The sequence below is a fragment of the Ciconia boyciana genome, chromosome 18 (assembly GCF_034638445.1).
Source record: "Ciconia boyciana chromosome 18, ASM3463844v1, whole genome shotgun sequence".
NCBI lineage: Eukaryota > Metazoa > Chordata > Aves > Ciconiiformes > Ciconiidae > Ciconia > Ciconia boyciana.
In genome coordinates this window covers 88330-110567 of record NC_132951.1, presented here as the reverse complement: position 1 = coordinate 110567, position 22238 = coordinate 88330, and the positions used below count along the sequence as shown (strand labels likewise).

Sequence of the window (22238 nt, the reverse complement as noted above, 5' to 3'; positions counted from 1 at the left end):
GTCTCAGTTCCAATATATTTTAAGCTGCTTAGCAAGTGGTAAACACCTCAGTAGTCTGAAGTATTTTACTGTTCACAAATTGAAAAATATCTGATGGAAAGGCATTACAAACAAAGCATGTAGAGACAACTCCTTTTTGTGAACCTAGTTTGTCAGAAGGGCTGGAGGTTTTCAAATAAAAGAACTTGTAATCATTTCTGAAACTTCTGAATGCATTTGGTTTGTCTCTGTGTAAATTTTAAGAATTCGTAACGAAAACTTGTGGTAAAAGACTTTAGTGAAATATATGTTTTTGCTAGTAATGTCACAGACAAGATTTTCAGACCGAATGGTGAAATACAAATTCAAGCAGTTTTTACACTAAACTAGTCACCACCTAATTGTGCTTGGATTCATACTTTCTATATTCTAACTTGTGCTTAGCCTCCACAGCAGAAGAGGAAGATGAACCCTATTGTCTTTAGGGAAGAAGCTTCCGATGTCATCTTACAGCCCAAATGCAACAAAAGTTTAATTGAAAATGCAGCAGAACATTGTACTCAGCCCTCTTCCAGCCTCCCGGGCGGATGGTTCTGGTTGAATCTCTGGATCAAGTAATGATTAAAAGTGCATTTTTTAAAAGCTGCATGTGGCCTTTAAGCATAAGACCTTCTCTGAACCACATATGCCAGTGACTCATGCTACTGGTGTCATGTTTAACAAATTCTCAATTGTGTGATGGTAGCAAAGACAGGCAGGTAAAAATGCTGTCCTGTATAAGATGGTGTATAGGAATAAGGTAGAAAACAAGAGTATAAACTGTTTTCTCTTTTTGTTCTTCCACTAAATTTATAATCTGATGAATGATAATTACTGAAGGTTCCTCTAATGAACTTCTTTCCCCTCTCTCTGTTGCTAGAAGCACTTTCCTCTTTCTGCTTGTCTTGAGGCTCCTTTCATTGTTAAACAGCACAATGAACAATTTGCTCAAATGTGCAGAACACTGTGTGGAGGAGATTTTTCCCCTTACTGCTAGGGAATAACCTTTGCAATTCTTCATAGTAATGACCCAGTTCATAGTGAAGTTCCTGAGTCTAGGCTATGGGGAAATAAAAATACAAGTAATTTGGAATGAATTCCTGTATTTCATACAACTTGATATAAGTCTATATTGCAGAGTGGGTATGGACAGTAAAGCATCTTGCATCTATTTGTATTATTTTTTGCCTCTTACTAGGACAAACTCATTACTGGTTCTTCTGTTTCTTCTTGTGTCTCATGAATCCTCAGTTGAAGGCAGAGGAAACTGATGACTAAGTCCTGTGCTTGAGGAGAGATGGAGTAGCCTATATAACAGGGAATCACAGAGTATCTCAGGTTGGAAGGAACCCATAAGGATCATCGAGTCCGCTCCCTGCTCCTCGCAGGACTACCTAAAACTAAATTATATTACTAAGAGCGTTGTCCAGACACTCCTTGTACTCTGACAGGCTTGGTGCCATGACCACTTTCCTGGGGAGCCTGTTCCAGTGACCAACCACCCTCTCAGAACCATTTCTCTTACAAGTGTACCTTCACATCCTGTTGTCAAACTGTGCCCTGGAATGTTGGGGTTTTGTTTGGCTGTTGTTTTGTTGGGTTTTTTTTTCTATTTCTGTTTATCACTAATTTGAGGCCAGACACTTCTGTAAGGATTCTGATGATAGTAGTGGTTTTTCACATCACAAAGTTTCTGTCTTTGTCGACCTCTTAACAGGTGGCTAGCAGCTGACTAAGCTAAGGTTGCTGGAGCCTCCAAGAAGTGGTTCCTGTAATGTAGGGGAAAGTCTGTTCCGCTGCTACCTGAGCGGTACGAAGTCTGGAGATAGATGTGGGGCAGGTGGCTACTTTCATGACCACTATTCCCACTTCTGTCACAAGCTCCATGTCACAACTAAATGTTTAAAAATGAAATCTGAACTGTTTATTGTGAAGCCAAGAATAGCCTTGCATTCACTGAGGATGATGATAGGGCATGTTGTTCTCCGCTGTATTGCGAAGTTCACTGCCAGCCTTTTGTGAGCAGCAACAAGAAACTGGAACAAGAACAGCTTGTCCATGTTTTCCGTGAGGCCTCATAAAATCTGTAAAATGAGAGGAAGAATAATTGCAGTGAGACATCTCTGGAGCTCATAGATGACTGAGAAGTAATGCATCTGTCTGGCCATTAGGTACATGAAAAGCCCTTGCTTTCTCTGACATGCTCAAGCTGTGAGTCAGTATGAGCAGACTGTTTACAGTTTATTCACAACATGGAGTTGTGAACAAAATTCAAAACATGTGTGAGCATTCCTGCTCACACCCTAAGTACAAACTGACTTTATGGCTCTGCATATTACACTTTGGCACATCCAACTGTTGTAAGGGTGCCAAGACTTTTTGTAGGAGTTCATTGTTAAAAGTATGTGCAAAGCTGTTTTAAAAATTACTTCCAGACAGTTCAAGAATATAGAGATTAATCATAACAGAAATACATAGTGTAACCCTGATGCACAAGAAACAGTTCTTCAGAAATGGTGTCTTTTGGTTATCTGTAACAATTCATTTTAATCAGTGGCTAAACACACTGGCCCATGAAATTTCTGGGTTGTGCATCAGTTTAATGTTAAATGATCTCTGTCTTTTAGGTCCATCTGACGTATCAGCAATTATGAAATTCAGCAGGAGACCCACATGTCCTGATGCCTCAGTAGCAGCAAGTCTACCTACACCTCCTGTACCAAGGCACAGGAAGAGTCACAGCCTGGGAAACAAGTGGGTACTCCAAGCTGCCTCATACTCAGGCCATTTCATGCATCACAAAGGTTTAAGGTAGCGGCAGAACACTGGTATTTGAGAACGCTCTGGTATTTGTCCCTTCCATTTCTTGTATTGCAAGACTGCGTCAGGCTTTACTGTGTGTTCTCTAGGTTTTCTCTTGACACTTTGTTATTTTTGCTGACTCTATTCTCCACTAGTGCCGGACGTTGGCAGTACTTGAAAGCTGTGTATCCCATTTGGTCTGTGGATTCCTGGTGTGCGTAACTGATTTTTTTCTTTTCTTTTGTTTTTTAAACATCTTGCTAATACATCTAAGGAAACTTCCTAGCTGCTTGGCACACCTTGTCATTCAGGAAGATTGTTACCTTTTGCACTGTTTTACCTGGGTAATACGGATTAGAAACATTTTTCTCTACCATTTACCCAGCTAAGTGAGAGCACCTGCTCCCCAGTTAAGGTTTCAGCATCTACCAAATTTCACAGTTAACAGGTTAGGGAAAAAGAAGTTCACGTGATTTGTCCAAGGTCATAGAGTGTTGATGTGTTAGTTCAGCTTAGTGAAGGACCACTAAGCAGCGGCTTAGCTGGGGTCTGCTTTTTCTGTTTCTTTACCTTTCCCTCCACCCAGGGTGTTCAGGTTTTGTACGGAGAAAAAAACCTTAAAACTCCCCATCTGCAGAAATTTAATAATCGTTACTTACAAAGACCACTCAAATCTGAAACTTGCTTTGGTAGTCAAGGAGCATATGTACAGCAGAGGGAAAGTGTGAGCAGTACTGTTTAATTGCCTGCTACTTAATAACCTATTGATAAGGCAGAGTCTGAGTGGAAATATCAGAAGCCAAGGGCTGCTGTTAGATGATATAAGAGGGGTTTTGCGTTCTTCTCTTTCCAATTTTCCAGCATGATGTGCCAGCTCAGTGTAGTGGAGAGCAAAAGCGCTACCTTCCCAACGGAGAAGCCGCGCCACCTCCTGGATGACAGCGTCCTGGAGTCGCACAGCCCAGCCCGCAGCCACGCGCTGAACTCGCTGTTCACCAATGGCCTCTCCATAGGTAGGGTCTGTGTGGGGAACTGACGTTCCTGCTTTTCTGTCCCAGTGCTCTGGAAACTCACAGAGGTACCCAAAAGTAGGGGATTCGGAAGATCGTTAGCTCCTGTGCAAAGGCTGGTCCCTCTCATGGAAGAAAGTAGATCAGAACTGCTGCTCAGCTACCTAGTCAACTTCCTCTGAGCTTTCCTCAGTTACCTACTGATGGTTTCGGTAAAAGTGGCATGAAGGAAGACTGTCTTTGTATGTGCTCTGTATGTAACACAGAGTGTTTGTCAGCTTTCACCAGGAAAAAAAAAATGCTACTGAAAAGTGGATATATATTTTGAAAGCTACCTTTTCACAAAGAAAACTTTAGTTTTAACAATAGATTTTAGAAGATGGCAGAATAGTTTAGCTGTGCTCTCTGAGACTTCGAAAGAAACATAAAATGAACTTGTGAAAGAGGATGATTACAATTACATTATGGTATTATAATTAATAAAATAATTATTCTAATAAAAACAAAGTGATCGAGAATCTGTGTTGTAAGCAAGAGAAAGCCACCTTTTAAGTGACTCAGGCTATTTCTAGAACAGGAAATAGACTGTGAAGGATGGCAGGTTACTTGACCAATAAAAGTTTAGCACTGAGATTATCTCTGAACTTCTGAAAATACAGGCACAGCTTACTGTGTTATACTGAGCATTAGAAGATCAGTCCTGGGCAAATTAAAACTGTGAGCTAAATAGCTGTGCCAGGGAAGGAGGGAAAAATCGGTCATGGGCTTGGAGGAGAACTAGGGACTATCATTGTGAATACCATCATATTGTTTTGTTATGGCTCCTAGCAGCAGCAGCATATAGCTGGCATATCCTCTGTTATAGGTGTGCTTGCTTGTTGAAAACAAACAATTATATCATGTCTAATAACTTTAATTGACTTACAGATGTTGTGGTAGAAATATTGTCTTACAAAGTAACTGGATTTTGTGTTCCTGAAGTGCTCAGCTTTTGAAGGAAAAGCAGCATAATGAAAATTAAAGTAACATGTAGATGTCTGGTATTTAAACACAGCAGTAACAATGACTTTGTTCATCAGTGAGATATTATAAACGGGAAGGCTCATGTAAGCCTCTCCCAATTTTAGATTTTACCGTGAACTCTAAAGACCTCAACTTTGAAACAGGATTTGAGTAAGCAACTTCCATGGTACTATATAAAGATTATTCTGGTGATCCATACACATTGGCTTTGTATTTTCCCTTGGGTGGTTTTCTTACTCCTTCTCTGTACTACTCTTTTTCTAGATAGCAGTGAAAGCTCAGAATTTAGTGAGGAGCTGCCGTCAGGGCTTGAAAGGTGAGTTAGTCTTCATGTATGCTCACTACAGAAGCTACACTAAGTACTCTACAGACTTAGCTAAGAAATTAATGAATGATCCCTAACATAGGTAAGCCCTAAATCAGTAGTTATTTTTATCTAATTATTGATTAGTTAGGAAAAAATGGCAAACTTTTTGAAATAAGCACTGTAAAGTTATTGCGTTTTTCTTCCCGTGGACCTGAAAAGATTGGGAACTATCTCTGTCATGTTTGCCAAACCCTAACTGTTGAAGTCTCAGACTAGAATTTCCCTCATCAGATATTTGCATTCACAAACAGGGGTCGTTTATATGCCACGCTGGGGCCTAACTGGAGGGTACCAATCCGGAATTCTCCTAGGAGTCGAAGCTGTGTCTACAGGTACAGTTCAGGGTCTGCTTTGCTCAGTGTATGGTGCTAAACTTTCATTTGGGTCTCTACGCTTTCCTAGCGTAATGTATTTTGTGTTCAAAAGTACCCTTATATGACCATATCAACTCATGGGAGTCTTCCCCTCCTGCTTGTAAAAATTCCTGTTAATGCTAAAGCAGGGGTATGGCCCATAGAGATTTCAGTTTAGCTATTGATTTCACTAATTATATCTGGCTTCCATATTGCAGAAAACTGGTGTTTACTTTGGGGTTTATGACATTACAGAAGCAGGTTTGTCATGAAGGCTATGTTTGCCTTCTGTGACAAATAATCATGTTAGAAGGATACCTTCTTGACTCTTTCTCACAGTTTATTTCCTGATTTGCAGGACAGCTACCTATAACATCTGGTTGTGTCAGAGAGCTATAGTATGATGTGTTGATTTTGTACAGTAAAAAGAGAGAGGGACTCCCCGAGTAAGAAGGGGAACATCTGCAAGGCCATGTGTAGCAGGCACTCCCAATGTTGCTAGTCACTAAGACATGGACTTTTCAGAAACAGGTAATCCATTTACAGCCCAAAGAGAGGTGACGTGGAAAATTGTATATAGTTAGAGGGATAAAAATCATTCATTGCATCCATACCTGATCTGGACTTGATAAATTCTGTGGTAGTGGGAAGTGAAGAAGTATATATGAACAGGAAAGAAAATAGGGCCCTGAAACAGTATTTTGCAAATACTGAGATTTAGTTGGAGTTCAAATCCAGTTAGTTTTTATTCTGTATAAATTAGTTTGCTTCAGCTGTTGTAGAAATGTTGATATAATGTGTAAATGTACGTACAGCCATTTTACTTGAGCTAATAACATCTGATAGCAGCACAAGTTAGAAGACGTTAGACAGGAATAAAAATGCATACATTATAATTAAGTAAATTAATAAATTTTGGAACAATATTTCAGCTATTATACCTGCTTCTGGAAAATACTCTCTTAACATGTCCATGGTAGATTTGTTTCAAAAATGTATACAAGCTACAGATATAAAATATAAGACGATAAAAATGTGAAAAGCCTATTAAATCCGCAAAGAAGAATTATTCCCTAAAATACATTTCTTACGTTTATCCACCGTCAAGTAATTCTAATGCTTGCATTCATTCTTCCTTTTCTGGAATCTTCTATTGCTGCTATCAGAAAACTAGAATTGGCGAGAATACCCATGAGCACAGACGAGGCAATTCCATTTAATCGAAGAAGATGCATCTGCCAGTTTGAAGTGCTGTTCTTGCATAGGTGGTGTTGCTGTGTATATCACTTTCACCAGCATGTGTTTATATGACGCTGTCATACTTGTTCATAGACAGAATAGCGTTCCTTTCACAACTGAATGGTAGATCATACACATGTCCTTTTCCTTGTATTCTTTATTAGATGTGATTTAGTTGGCTCTGGTAAACTTAATTGGCCCTTACATTTATAAGAATATCAGGACTGTGATCACATGGCAATGAAGAGAGGTTAGCAGCAGGTAATTCTAACAGATCCTCACCTACCAATCAGTCTTTGGTTGTTATGTTCTTAATGGCTGTTTACATTTCTAACTTAGCCTGTACTTGGGTTCTTTCAGCTGTAGCACTTTTTCACTGTTGTATGTGGGAAGCTCTATGGTCGTCTTGGGAAAGGAAAAAATATTTTAATCACTGTACAATAAATTATTTGGCATTGTTATGTAGTTTTCCCAACTTTTTTCCAATTAGCCAAGGTAATTTCATACATTCTTTTTTGATAGCTAAAGTTTATTTTAAGATAAAATTACATTTGTGGGAGCTCTTATTGCCAAAATTTTAAGCCATAAGTTTCCAGAAATCCAGATAATTTCTGTAATTTACCAGAATAAAATAGAAAATTGCCTGTTTTCCCTTTGACTTTGGGCCTCAATATTTATTCTGTTTAGTTTTATTTTTTCATGTCTAAGCCCCCAGAATAGAACCTTTTGTTAATTTGCTATTTTTCAAAGATCCTGGTTCCTATTTGATATCTAGGTCTGGAAAAGACATAGTATAGAGTCAAGTGTCAGATGATACTATATATATAAAAGGCAATGCAGGAGAAATATATTTTGAGCTAAATTATGTTGCTTGCTTCTTGTCCTTATTTGTCTGCTCAAATACATATGGCAACGTTTTGTCTCTCCAGCCCAACAGGGGCCTGCAGCTGCACATCAGGTAGTTCCACGGGAGTCATTACCATGGAAGGGCCATTAAGAAGAAAAACATTGCTCAAAGAAGGCAAGAAACCTACTGTAAGTGATTCTAATTCTAATTCTTCCTGTGATTCTAATTCAGTAGTGGCTGTTTCAATTTCCAGGATTAGATTAAACCTGCAGCTTGATACCACACAAAACAATGTTCCTTGTTATTATCAATTGTAAAATCATTTTCTGTTCGAAGTTTTAACTGGGTTATAACAAGGTTGTAAGCTTTGTATGTCATTTGATCTACAGCAGTTTTACTTCTCCCTGCATTTGCAAGTAATGTCTCTAGGTTGTGACAGCAGAGCAAGAGTAAAGCAGCTCTATAAATTGGCATGCATTTCTGTGAGGGCAGAAATTTAGTATTGCGGTAAAATGGGAAGGCTGCAGGGCACCCACCCGTAGCACCAAAGTAATGGTAATTCATACTTAACCTAAATTCACAGGTTTCACATGGTTCTGATCCTACGCATTTGGTAATTTTTTGTTTTCTGTAGAGTTCATTTATGTACAACCCTACTGTTCGGTGCTAAAAGATTTCAAGAATTGCAGAGATGTCATCTCAATAAATTTTATTAATCAAATGCAGAAGTCTGAGATCTGTCCAGCAGAAGGCAGCACGCTATTTTGCTGTGAAGCAATCAGTCCTGATATTTTTATGAGATACCCAAGTAAGATGGATTGTATTCACAGCCATCCATCCAAATTTAGGTAGCTGGGCTGATTTACACCAGGAGACACTCTTTATCTAACTCTCCATTCCTTGCTTCTGAAATTAACTTTGGTAGCACTTGGACTTGCTTGTGAATAGATTTTTGAGATGTCGGAGATATGCAGAGTTTTTCCTAATTTTTCTCCTTTCTGATTCAGCTCTCCTCATGGACTAGATACTGGGTTATGCTTTCAGGATCAACTCTTCTGTACTTTGGAGCAAAATCTTTAAGAGGCACTGAAAGAAAACATGTAAGCTTTAAATATGTTTTAAAAACAAAAATTGCGTATTCATAAGCAGATCTGGAAGGGGGTTTGAAGTGTACTTGCTGTTCCAGGCTAAGCCATATGTCTGCACAACTTTTACAGTCAAAAGTTAATCCCTCGTACAGTCTCAGTTGTGACTGACTTGTCTGTCTCTTCCAGTATAAATCTACACCTGGTAAAAAAGTCTCCATTGTGGGCTGGATGGTGGCACTGCCTGACGACCCTGAGCATCCTGATATTTTCCAGCTAAATAACCCTGACAAAGGTAGATGTTGCAGGATGGACATTGTCCGCATTATATTTCTGTGACAGGAAGTAGGTTAATCTCTATTAATGAGTTTGTAGATTACAGAGCTTGCAGTGGCACTCATTTAAAAGACTGAAGAGGGAGATTTTCAATATAGACTTTTCAAGGGAGGGTACAAATGAAATTGAACATATTTCTACAATATGCTGTGGTGCTTCTATGGTGCCTACAAAGGTATTGCTGTATCTTGACAGTTAGTGTAAGTTTTGCAGAAATTGCCCAACCAATATGAGATTGCTGCATGTCCATGTGCCCGCATACCCTGCTCTCCAAGTTTCTGAATAGCTTTCTTAAAATTGGTCGATATCAAATCTTGACTTAGATTTTTATATTGGCCAATTAAAATATTATGGAAATTCTTCAGTCATCAAACCATTTACCAAAAAAAGCCTTTTAAGTAATTATTAATTACTTTTTAATAATTAATTTTGAAGTGCCATAACTCTTCCACCTTGATTAAACTTCAAAAACTTCAGAAGATCAGAAAGCCCCTGGAGTTATTTTGCACTTTGAGTGGTTGCATAAAGATTTTTGAGGCTTCCTTCACTTTACACGTTTTCAACTTTGGTGCTGGATGTGGATTTGCGTCTACTGTACGAAGTGCATCTCTTGGATGTTGACTAAAGTGCACAAAGTATTTGATTGCAAGAAACAATTTACAAAATAACAAGGCATAGAGAAAACTCGCAATAGGACATTGAAGAAAACTAAGTTCACAAATATCAAAAACATTCATAAGAAGTTTTGCAGTAACCACAACAGTCTTAATGAGAAGAAAGCCAGGAGTAAATTAGATGTGACCTAAGTGGTCTTTTCTGTGGCTGTAACTTGGCCTTTCTGCCTATACAGTCCTCTTAGTTTTGCAGGCCACATGTTCTCATACTCGCTTCACCCAAGGACTGTAGGATAGCATGTCTCACATGGTCTCTGTTATGTGAGCAACATCCTGTTAGAGTATTTGAGGTGCAAATCAATTTAACATTTTACTTCAGGACTTTGGCTTCTGCACAGAAATTACAGTCCCTTGAAACTACATGTCTGTCTGCAAATTTAGAGCCTTTGATTTCCTTATTTTTGTAGGCAATGTTTACAAGTTCCAGACTGGTTCAAGGTTTCATGCAATATTGTGGCATAAGCATTTGGATGATGCATGCAAAAGCAACAAGCCTCAGGTAAGGTTGTGAAACTTATTTCTACCCACTTTTCGTATTTTCCAGAAAATCCTTACTAGAAGAGATATCTCTTTTCAATCTGTGTACACGCACAGTCCTGTGGGGACAGACATAATTCCTCATTTTGTACATTGATCCAGTTTTTCAATAGGAGGAATAAAAATTATTTAAAACTACAGAATTCCCACCAAATCAGGATTTGTGTGGGTCTAGCTATAGGTTTGGTTACCTTAACAGCAGATAACCTCTACACTTACTGCTTCAAGTGAGATAACCCCATCTCTGCTTCAGAAGGGGCTTTCTCATGGACAAAGAAAGCAAACATGCTAGCATTTACTCCAGTGAGTGGGTCTGTAAGTGCTATTGAAGAGACTGTCCTATAAAATGCTGTTTGTCCTTTATATAGCAGCCTCATTCTTCTCTTGAGGAAAATGTTCATTCTTAAAAGGATTTCCAAAGGTTATATTAATAGGATGCTGATCCATATAGGACCTAAAACATGATGTAGCTCAAGAATCTTCTTTACACACACACATCCCCCCCCATGCATACCGATGACTTCTTAGAATACTTTGGCTGGGTTTGGTCCATGAATAGAAAAATCATTTGAGTCTCTATCTTTCCTTTCAGTTATGGGGTTGGGCCTGTTTGGGACTGATTACACTTTTCACATTGGATAATAAACGATTAGCCCACTCTGTTTTGTAACCTTGCGGTTTCCCAATGCCGTAATAGGCTCAGGAGTATTATACTGCTGAATAATTCACGTTCTCTTCCAGGTACCTGCTAATCTAATGTCATTCGAATAATTTGCTCTCCTACCTGGTGCGACTTCAAGTGCCAAACTGAATAAACAGGCTATTGTTCTCTAAGGAGGAAGAGGAGAATGGTTTTCCTGACATGAGCCAGCCACAAATATTTCAGCACTTTCCTGTGTAACTTGAAAGTGATTCTGACACAGCTTTTAAAAGCAGAAAGTGAATGTTGTCCTTAGGACCAGATACAGTCTCATGCACTGAGTGAAAGCAGACAAGTCAGATGGACAGAAGATTAATCCTGACTCCTGCAGGATTCTAGAGCCCTCAATTTTTTGTGGTCAGAGACTGCCATGAACTGATGTTTGACCACAAACTGAGCATCATATCGTCTGCCTATTCTTTTTTAAACAGTTCTTTTTATTGTTAAGCTGCTTTGTGTGACTGAAGAATATTTGGCCCATGTTGGGTTTCAATTCTTTCTAATGCACAGAATGATTGACAGTGTTAACTTGCTGCAGAGTGTCAATTAGAATAGAAAATTGTGGAACAACATTTTTATAATCTAAGTGCACTGAGTTGCTTGGCAATGTGGCTGCCTCAGATTTTGTATCAAATCTCTGGACAATTCTGCTGTTCACATTTGAGCTATTTGGGAAAAATGTATTTTTGGCACAGGACAGTTGGTTTTCTTTTCATTCAGTTATGTTACTCAGGAATGCCCTGACAATAGATTTAAGGCTGTTTAAATTTATGTTGTGCTAAAGGTCATCTTTCATTCTCTTACTAGTGGCATAGTTGCTTTCAAGTTTGTTTTTTTCTTCAGTCTGAATGTTGTTCATCTTAAATCCCTTGGTACAGGGAAGCAGGTAATCAGGTGTTAGGTATCATGTGGCCCTGGCTCCTCAGAATGATTCCATATCATTGTTTCTGTTCTGTCGTTCTGTGGATGACTCTGCTCCACTCAATTCCAGTACATGATGCACCATTATGACATATAGTACTGGCGCATGGTACTGCTGTTATGAATCATGATGGCAGTGAAAGCTAGGCAAGACTGTCTGACAGTGGAGCAAGTACAAAGAAGCCTCCACACCAGTGTCCAGAGATTTAAAAAAAAAAAAAAAATAGTAACTGAGCCTTCTCCTCTGAAAGAACTCTCTCTGTATCCATAGCTGTATCCCAGCTGTGCCCTAGCACTCCTGTGGTCAGAGGTTTTTTCTGTTCCCATGCTAAGTTCAGCACTTTTTCTCTTTGAAACTCTTTTGCCATAAGGCATCAATATTCAGACTTCATGAATCACCGGAAAACCTCTTCTGAGTTTCCTAAGATTGCATAGAGGAGAAATTTGCAAGCCAATCTCTAGCTTACAAACCATGAAAAAAATGGAAGTCAGTTTAATTGAACAGAGCCTATATTAGAACAAGTTTCCTGGCATTAGGAGTATTTATTCTGTGGACTCGCATGATTTTCTAAATTTTGATTTTGATACTTCTCTAACAACGACAACAATAAAATACCTGTATTGTTAAATGTAGGTCAACTGTAACTTTTGTGTTATTTTAAGTGTTCATGTTCCAATCCTGAGAATGAAGCCTAATACATACCAGCTTTTCAAGAAAACCAGTTCCTGGCAACAACTGCATTTAGATCCCGGGACATGTGAAAGTGTATGTAAAGTTGACAAAGTTTCTTTGATAGCTCAGGAGCTGTGTGAAAAGAGTGGTAATGCAAAATATATTTATACCTTTTTTCTCCCTTTTTGCTAAATTAAGACAACTTTGAACTAGGAAAAACATCAGTAGCTGCGAGGGCAGAGTGTCCAATGCCATTAAAGACAGTGTAGAAGCTTTTGAACGGGGTAAAATCCTGTCACCAGTAAATGACTTCAGACTGTTAGAATATGATATAATCTGAATTACTCTGCACCTGTGGACTTTTGCGATTATTTATCACTGAGATTATTCCTGAAGATGCAAGTGTTACGTGGACTGCCATTTTAATGAATGTGCCACCTATGACCATGTGTATTGTTTTTAGCATTTGTAGGGTTTGAACCATGTGCAGAATGGTGACCAAAATGATGACACGCTAACCAAAAGAGAACTGTTCAAGTTAAGGGTTTTTTTTAAAGTTACTTTATTAGTAGTCCTTTCCCCTTAAAAGGGAGTAACCTGATCTGTCTTGCATGTAAGCTAAATTTAAAATGGAACACTTACTGGCATGAAATGTACGTACATTAGAAGCATGCAAATACCTACTCATTTCTCACGTGATGTAGCGGAAGTGAACACCAATGAGGACTAGTAACATTTTTTCTAGCATATTGCAATGGAGATAAACTAATGGAGGAACAACTTTCAATTATGTTTAACAAGCCTCCCTTGGAAAGACCAAGAACTGCTGACTGATACAGTAGCAATAGAATGAGCCTGTACACACTCAGAATTTAATAGCTTTTAAATTTAAGGGTGTCTCAAGTGTTATATATGTTTTTGTATGTACAAGAGGTGGAGTGTTCTAGCCTTCAAAAATATACTTTTACTCAAGATTACGAGCCATAGAGCCTGTTGGAGAACTTACAAAAGGGTTCATTTTCACTTGCTTGTAAAACAGATTCCCAACTAGAAAGGAAGCATCTTTGCCAGAAACCATGATGGGCCCCAAAACAGTGTGGCATGAACGAAAGGCAATATTTATGAATGGTTCTTATACCCAGTCAGTTGTCACTGACAGAAGATTAATCTGTGGAGAAATTAAACTAAACCCTTCAATCCTACTCAATCCTCAAACTCAAATCCTACTCAAAACCTTGAAATTGGGAAATATGTCAAAAGGAACTTGAGTTCCCTCACACTATCATTTGAATGTAAAAAAGCATTATACAGAAGAAAGATGAACATAGCAAATAATAGTTTTACACAATAGTCAGGTAAACATCTTTTCAGTATAGCACAATTGTGAAATTACAGCACAATATAAAAAAATTCAGAATTATGGCAGTGTAAGAATATTATTAAAATATCTTAAACCAATTTTAAATGAGTTTTTAAGTATTAAACAGTTTGTAGCTGCTGATCTGAGTTTTTATGCTGTCATTTGGTACCATTTGCTGTCATCTAGTACTTTTAAGGCGAATTGAAAGCTGCTACTGAAATACAACATATTGCATATCAGTACTGATTAATATAGCATTTTCACAAAACTATCACAAACCGTACAAGTTTTCATCCATCAAAGACAATAACTGCGATAGTTGTGTAAAAATAAACATTATCTAAGAATTACTATTTTCAGAATTGTGAAAATATAAAAACACATGTAGGCAATATTATTAATTTATTAATGTGCAATTTTGATGTAATGCAGTGCCAAAATGCATGTTTTTCCAAATAGCACTAAAATGAGGCAAAGAAAGTAGTTTTCAAATTGCGACTTATTTGTCACATTATAATGTAACCCAGTTTCAACATTTGGGGGTTTTTTGTGTGAAAACTGTTGCACTATTTCTGGCTGTATTTTCCAGCAGTCCACTGCATGCCATTTGTGTAAGGATTCTTTCTATAATTCTTGTGAACTGTCTCACTCATAATAACCCTGGTGTTGGAATCTAGGTTTTTGGCAACGTACTTTGTTACCTCAGTCTTGTTTCAAGTTGCTGTATTTTTCAGTTTGTTACATTGATAATGATTGTTTCACTAATTAAATACTTTAATGTAAAAAAAAAGTTTGTTTACTTCAACAGCAATTGCATTTGGTTGTAAATTTAAAAATGTGCAGAGTATGTATGCTGTTAACAATAAAGTATTCTGAAAAAGAATAGTAGAGGTATAGAAGGAACATTTTAACTCAAAGGCAGCAAGCATGGTTTATTTGTGAATAAATGGTAATACAGTTGAACAGACTTTATAGTGCACACTGTGTAGCCATTTAATAGTAAAAATACAGGAGGATCCAAATTTCTAACAGAAAATTGACAACTCCTCCAAATTTGCAGTTCTTTCAAGTGGGATTTGGAAAGTCCAAAGAAGTAGAGATGAACCCATCCTGTTGTTTTCCTAAGAAATGTATTTTATCACTACAAAACTTGCATGTTGACTTGGATAGCAAGGTAAATTTCTTTGCACTTACAATTAAACTTCATTTACACACTTGGATTCTCAACTCCAGCCACTGAAATCAACAGGAAAAAATATTTCATCCACTAATAAAATGATCTGCCCTGCATTACACAGTATATCAGTGTAGATATGTGTAATAATGTCTTCTGGTATTCAAATCTGAAATTTCCTTTCTGATTTCAGTGATGAAATCAAGGTTCAGTCAGAACCTTGAAACGCTGAGCACAGCTGACAGGGATAGCCTAGCAATCAGATGTTCAGTAGAACTTTCTCTTGGAAAAGATGGATGTGGAAGTGTTTGACCAGTGTCCATCTTCTTTGGTAACTTCTCTTCTTATATGTATAATTTTTCTTTCAATCCCCATGTGTAAGAAATCAGGAAAGGAAAGCAAGAGACCGGCATGGGTGAGTCAAACCTGCTGGTCAAACTAAAGGGCAAGAAGGAAATGCACAGGCCGTGGAAGCAGGGACAAGGATCCTGGGAGGATTATAGGGACATTGCCCAATTTTGTATAGGGATGGGGTCAGGAAGGCCAAGGCACAGCTGGAGCTGAACTTGGCAAGGGACACAAAGAATAATAAGAAGGGCTTCTATAGGTATATCAGCCAGAAAAGGAAGGTCAAGGAAACTGTACCCCCCAATGAACGCAACTGGCAAACTGGTAACAACAGGTGAGGAGAAGGCTGAGGTACTCAACTCTTTTTTTGCCTCAGACTTCACTGGCAACCTTTCTTCCCACACCTCTCTAGTGGATGAACTGCAAGGCAGGGACTGGAGGAGCAAAGTCCCTCCCACTGTAAAAGAAGATCAGGTTTGAGACCACCTGAGGAACCTGAACATAGTTTATGGGACATGATGAGATGCAGCCCCGAGTCCTGAGGGAATTGGCTGATGTAGTTGCCACGCCACTCTCCATGATATTTAAAAAGTCATGGCAGTCAGGTGAAGTCCCCAGAGACTGCAAAAAAGGAAACATTGCACCCATTTGCAAAAAGGGTAGAAAGGAGGACCCTGGGAACCTCCGACCTGTCAGCCTCACCTCTGTGCCTGGGAAGATCATGGAACAGATCCCCCTAGAAGCTATGTTAGAGCACATGGAGGGCAGGGAGGTGATTTGAGACAGCCAGCATGGCTTAACCAAGGGCAAATCTTGCCTTATCAACCTAGTGGCCGCCTATGATGGAGTGACCACATCCATGGACAAGGGAAGGGCTACAGATGTCATCTATCTGGTCGTCTTTAAGGGCTTTGACATGGTCCCCCACAACATCCTTCTCTCTAAATTGGAGAGGTATGGATTTGATGGGTGGACTATTCAGTGGATAAGGAGGTAGCTGGATGGTCACATCCAGAGAGTAGTGGTCAACGGCTCAAAGTCCAGATGGAGATCAGTGACAAGTGGTGCCCTCAGGGGTCCGTACTGGGACCAGTACTGTTTAATATCTTCATCAGTGACATAGACAGTGGGGTCGAGTGCACCTTCAGCAAATTTGCAGATGACATCAAGCTGAGTGGTGCGGTTGACACGCCTGAGGGACGGGATGTCATCCAGAGGGACCTGGACAAGCTTGAGAAGTGGACCCATGTGAACCTCATGAGGTTCAACAAGGCCAAGTGCAAGGTCCTGCACCTGGGTCGAGGCAACCCCCCATATCAATACAGGCAGGGGGATGAAGGGATTGAGAGCAGCCCTGCAGAGGAAGACTTGGGGGTACTGGTGGATGACAAGCTGGACATGAGCCGAGAATGTGTACTCGCGGCCCAGAAAGCCAACCATACCCTGGGCTGCGTCAAAGCAGCGTGGCCAGCAGGTCGAGGGAGGTGATCCTGCCCCTCTGCTCCGCTCTGGTGAGACCTCAACTGGAGCACTGCATCCAGCTCTGGGGTCCTCAGCACAGGAAAGACATGGAGCTGTTGGAGCGGGTCCAGAGGAGGGCACAAAAATGATCCAAGGGCTGGAGCACCTCTGCTGTGAGGAAAGGCTGAGGGATTTGGGGCTGTTCAGCCTGGAGAAGAGAAGGCTCCGGGGAGACCTTATAGCAGCCTTGCAGTACTCAAAGGGGGCTTATAAGAAAGATGGGGACAGACTTTTTACCAAGGCCTGTAGTGACAAGACAAGGGGCAATGGTTTCAAACTAAAAGAGGGTAGATTCAGATTGGACATAAGGAAGAAATGTTTGACGCCGAGGGTGGTGAAACACTGGCCCAGGTTGCCCAGAGAGGTGGTAGATGCCCCATCCCTGGAAACATTCAAGGTCAGGTTGGACGGGGCTCTCAGCAACCTGATCTAGTTGAAGATGTCCCTGCTTATAGCAGGGGGGTTGGACTAGACGACCTTTTAACGTCCCTTTCAACCCAAACCATTCTATAATTCTATGATTCCCCATTCAAGATAAATAAGCTCCACATTATGACTGGCAAAGAAGGTGCTTTAATTTCTGCAGAAACATAATTTCATGAGCAGTTGCCTGAGAGAGAAATTAGATGTTACCTAATGTGAAGGTGAGAGCAAAAGAAGCTCGTGTAAAATGGCTATTTTTAGAACTGAAAAAGAAAGCACATATCCCTTTCCTGAAATGGACTCCTTTTCCTGTTATCCCCAGAAACAGGAAGACTGCTGCAAGACTTTTTTTATTACTTTGTAGTCTTGGAAATCACTTGGATCTATACAGTTTTCCTCCAGGGTTGTATCCAGTGTTTCATTGTAAATATTTTATAAAGGAAGCATCAGTAAGTGTCTCTTACATCTACCAAATGGTTCTTTTCACTGATAGCATCAGTTTAAATGGGAAAATTGATTGGAATTCCTCTCCTCCCCATAGGCAACAGGATAGAAAATAAACAAAGTGAGCACATTAGGAAGGAAAATTATTGTTATAGAGGCAAATTGCAGAGGTGAAAGAGGACTACTTCCTGCATTGCAGTATTTCACTATAAGGTAACATGCTTTTCTGATACAACACCAAAGATGAGTACCAAAGAGCTCATTAAATGCTCATTATGTCCAAGCCTCTTTTTTTTGTAACCTGGGAGAAAAAAAACAAAATGAAACCTTTAATAAGCTTGTTCCTACTTTAGATGTTAGGCTGTACTAGGTATGTAAGTGATGGCACTGGTAAATTGCATTAATTTTTCTTCTGAAATCAGTAATGGTTGTTCGTGGTATTTCCACAGCTCTGATCTATTACTATGAACATTTGTTTATCAAATTCTGAAAATATACCAGACCTTTCCTTAGGGGGAGTGTAAAGAAAAGAGAAAAGAAGTCAAAGTTTACATGTCTCAGTAGACCTCAGATATGAGAGCAAGTCAGATAAGCATCTTGGGAAGGATGAAAACACCCATTTTGCGTCAACTAAAACACAGCTGTGCATAAGAAAGTGCAGATAGTAATGAATTTGAGGAAGTAGCCTTTATATTTCTGGACTTTTTCTGTAGCCATGCTCTTACTGCCAGAAATCAGCTTTTCAGCTTTAAGGAAGAGTAGATGGCGTTCCAAGTGATTACTTGCTTCAGATGATCCATGCTTTGAGTTGTAAGCATGATGTAACTGAATATAAAGCAAGCAAGGTCAGAAAGCAAAGATTTGTTCTGGTATATGTATAGAGAAAAGTCTATCCAAGTCTGCAAAATAAAAAAGTAAACAACCAGCTAGGTAAATTATTTTACATATTATTTGCTAATTGATACCACTATCTTAATAAAGTTATAAATGTAATTTTTGAACACATAGGAACACCCTAGAACTCTGAAAACACTGGAAGTTAGTTGTAGCAAAATGGTCACCATTTCTTGTAATAATACAAAACTATTGATGTGAACCTGTTTGACACAAACATAATGAATGTATGCCTTGTCTTTTAGAGGGTAATGTCATACTCTCATAGGGCAAAGAGACAAAAAAATGGAAAGCAAGGCAAGGAGCAACTAGCTGGTGCAGAAACGAATAGATGAAGATTCAAAACAACAACAACAAACAAACCACTTCCTTTTAGATTACAAGATGTTCTTTGCTGCTTTCAAAGGCAGCATACTTGGAGGTCCAACTAGTGCTGTCTGCATTGTTTAGCAGTGTAATTGTTTTAATTCTTCCGACGATTGGGAGGGGGGAGGGAATAGCTTTTATTTCACCTATCAGGCTCAAAGAGGGTATGTTTGTAACTGCTGACAAGACTTGATCTTCAGATCCTGAGGGTGAGTGCAGGTGGCAGAGTAAAAGCCTGTTTTAGCCCAGCTACTGAGTCATAAAAGTTATTTAGCCATTAAAATCACCATTTTTGCAGCCATTTTTTAGATCCCCATGTGAAGCTGACCACCTTCTGTATTGTATCTGAGAGTTAATACAGCATACTGTTTTGCATAGATTGTTTGTTTTCTACAGAAGCATCACAGGTACTTAACCCCTTCACAACCAGAGAGAGGTTCCTAAGTCCTAGAGCAACACAAATAAGGATGTTCACATTATAGTTCAAATTTGTAAATAATTTTTAAAGCACTAACATGAGATGACAAAGACAGTAAGGTAACACACAATTAAATTCCTCTTTCAGTAATTAAGTTTCATGGAGCAGTCTCCAGCTACAAGAGGACAGTGGTTACTCACCTCTAACAAAGTAGGTTGAGCAGATTCATATAGTTGTTCTGAATTTGTATCACAGGAACAATGCAGTTGTCCTCCCCCAGAAATGAGAGGTAGGAGCTTGCTAGTGTTAATAAAAGCCCTACAGGTAGCAGAGAGACTGTTCTCAGCATCGCATAGCCTGACCTGAGGCTGCCCTCAGCACTCCTCTTGTCTTAATACATAGCCTGATTCCATGCTCCTGTAATCTCTTATGGCATGCTCCATCTCCAGAGGTGCAAAAGACTGTGAATCCAATGGGATAATTACATTCAATTAGCAGTAAAATGGGAAATGTTAAGAGGAGATCTAGCAATTCCCAAGCAGTGAATGTGCTGATTAACCATTAGGGGAAGCATCCGTGGAGCATATGTGGCTATCCAGTTCCTTAGACATCTTTTGAGATCAAGCTGCCTCTGTCTTGCTGCTCTCTGTGTGCTCTGAGGGGGCAAAGAAAGGGGGAGATCTTTTAATGTCAGATCTACCAACTTCATACCAACCCCTGACTCATGGCTACTGGATGGCAGGAGCACATTTGTTGCAGTCAAATGTTTCACTTTGGAGTGAGGACAACATAGCACACCGTGACATCATAGAAGGTAGGAAACAAAAAAAGGATTGATGCTAAGGTGGGGTATGTATGACCCAAGGTGAACTCAGATGATGGTTGATTAAGCCAAGGCTGACAATACTTAAAATCACTCTATAAAACTGGGATCAGCCTAATGGTGGTTGAAACCAGCATGCTGATGTCTTGCAATTTCCCCTGCAGCTATGTAAGCTTGCTGAGCTTCCGTTTCAGTGATGAATTGTTTTAGGACAGATCTACCTTCACTGTAACCCCTTAGCACTATGATATACAGGCAGTCTAGATGAAGGTGTTTACAAACTGTTTTTTTTTTTCTAATTTTTCTGTGTCTGAAATGCTTCAGCAGTTAGAGAAGATTGGGTTTGGGCTTGTGTGAATTTTTTTCTATTAAATGCTTGTGATTTTATTCATGTCTCTTGAGATTTATTTAATTTTTGCTGTTACTTAGATTTCTGATGGTGGCTGGTTCCCTAGACAGCTTTGTTTCTGTTTAATCTTTACAATGTAGAGAGACTGGTATTTGTACTTCTTTATTTTTTTATTTTTCTTTTCCTGACTTATTTTGTTTTCTTATAGAGGTGAAGGTAAAAAAAAAATTTGCTCTTCTCTGTTTCTTTTCCTTACCATTCAAGGAGTGTTGTGCTGCATAGATTGAGCTTTATTATTGGATGAGGATTTTTTACCCAAAACTCTGGAGCAAAAGTATGGCAAAGTGGTAGCACAGTCCTTGACTTACTAAATCTTGGGAACCTGATTGAGTTTTCAGCTGGTGATAACTACATGTGGAAGATCACAGAAATCCTGTTCTGGTTCTTCAAAAAGAAAAAAATTTCAGCAAGTCCTGTAGTCATTGTCAGAATGTGGAAAATAACAGTGTCTGGGTGAAAAGCAAGCTTGGTGTTGTCTGATAGCCCATCTTCATTAGTGACTGGGCTCAGCTGCCTTCTAAGCAGCAGCAAGAAATCCTGTACCTGCCATTAGGCACTATTCAAACTGCAAGATAATTCCTGTTCTGTTATCTGGCGCCCATCTGAAGATTTGCAGGAGAGTGAAGAGGTTTTTTAATAATTTATCTTTGTTACGTAAATTATTAATGAAAGTGTATCTTAATCTCAAAGGTATATTGTGGTCAAGCATTCTGTACATTTTTGTAATGGTAGCAGGAGTTTTAGATAATGTTTAGCAGCATTCCAAGGTGGTTCAGGTGTTATATCAAAAAACTGATAGACAAAAACAAACCAGAAACAGCAAGGCAAAACAAGAAATGAGGCAAGATTGTACTGTATAAGCAAAGCATTTGTGGGTATGTGCATGGCTTTTAGTCAGGTTTCTTTGCTTGACCTTTCTATTCCTTAGCATCCATATATCCACTCATACTTAAAAGTGTAAGGAACATATGTATACTGCGAGACAAGCCCATGGCTCAGCTCTGGGCCCTCAGCCCCTGTCTGAGCTATGCTGTAGGAGGCTCGGGCGCATGCCCGCAGACCCTGTGGATCCAGCCCGACTTGCAGGCTGCCTTCCTGCCTTGGCTTTGGTCCTGCCTTGTTCCTGTGGACCCGCCCGGCGGCCACCGGACCGGACCGGGCCTGACCCGTGGGTTGGCTTCCCAGCCTGGCCTCAGACCTGCCTCCTCCCACGGACTCGCCGGGCGGTCTGGATGGGGGGGCTGACCCTGGCCGTGCCCGGCCCTGCGCGCCCCACTCCGGTGGGGCATGTGTGTTTCCCACTAGCAAAAATACTAAACATTTTTAGAACTGCACAGTCGCATAGGAGGATTTTGCAAGAACAGATGGGGAGATAGGATGAGGAAAGAGTGGGCTGTTGTTATGTACAGGAAGAGAAAACAATGACAGAATGGTGCTAAGAGGTTGCTTAACTATCTGAAACAGGTTGTTTAG

The 22238-nt window shown here is 39.6% G+C and overlaps 1 protein-coding gene across 5 annotated transcripts in view; it reads left to right on the top strand.

The window, feature by feature from the left end:
* RALGPS1 (Ral GEF with PH domain and SH3 binding motif 1) overlaps positions 1 to 14840 on the top strand; it is a 134822-nt gene extending 119982 nt beyond the window's left edge. For 3 of the 5 annotated variants that reach the window (XM_072882757.1, XM_072882753.1, XM_072882754.1), the window contains exons 14-23: positions 2646 to 2772; positions 3682 to 3833; positions 5118 to 5169; positions 5472 to 5552; positions 6740 to 6838; positions 7742 to 7847; positions 8667 to 8759; positions 8934 to 9039; positions 10162 to 10253; positions 11033 to 14840. In XM_072882757.1, coding sequence (XP_072738858.1) covers positions 2646 to 2772; positions 3682 to 3833; positions 5118 to 5169; positions 5472 to 5552; positions 6740 to 6838; positions 7742 to 7847; positions 8667 to 8759; positions 8934 to 9039; positions 10162 to 10253; positions 11033 to 11062 — 938 coding nt within the window. In that variant the 3' untranslated portion in view covers positions 11063 to 14840. The remainder of the gene's footprint in view (positions 1 to 2645; positions 2773 to 3681; positions 3834 to 5117; positions 5170 to 5471; positions 5553 to 6739; positions 6839 to 7741; positions 7848 to 8666; positions 8760 to 8933; positions 9040 to 10161; positions 10254 to 11032) is intronic. The other 2 variants (XM_072882755.1, XM_072882756.1) reach the window with 2 other exon arrangements.
* Positions 14841 to 22238: the final 7398 nt, after the last annotated feature.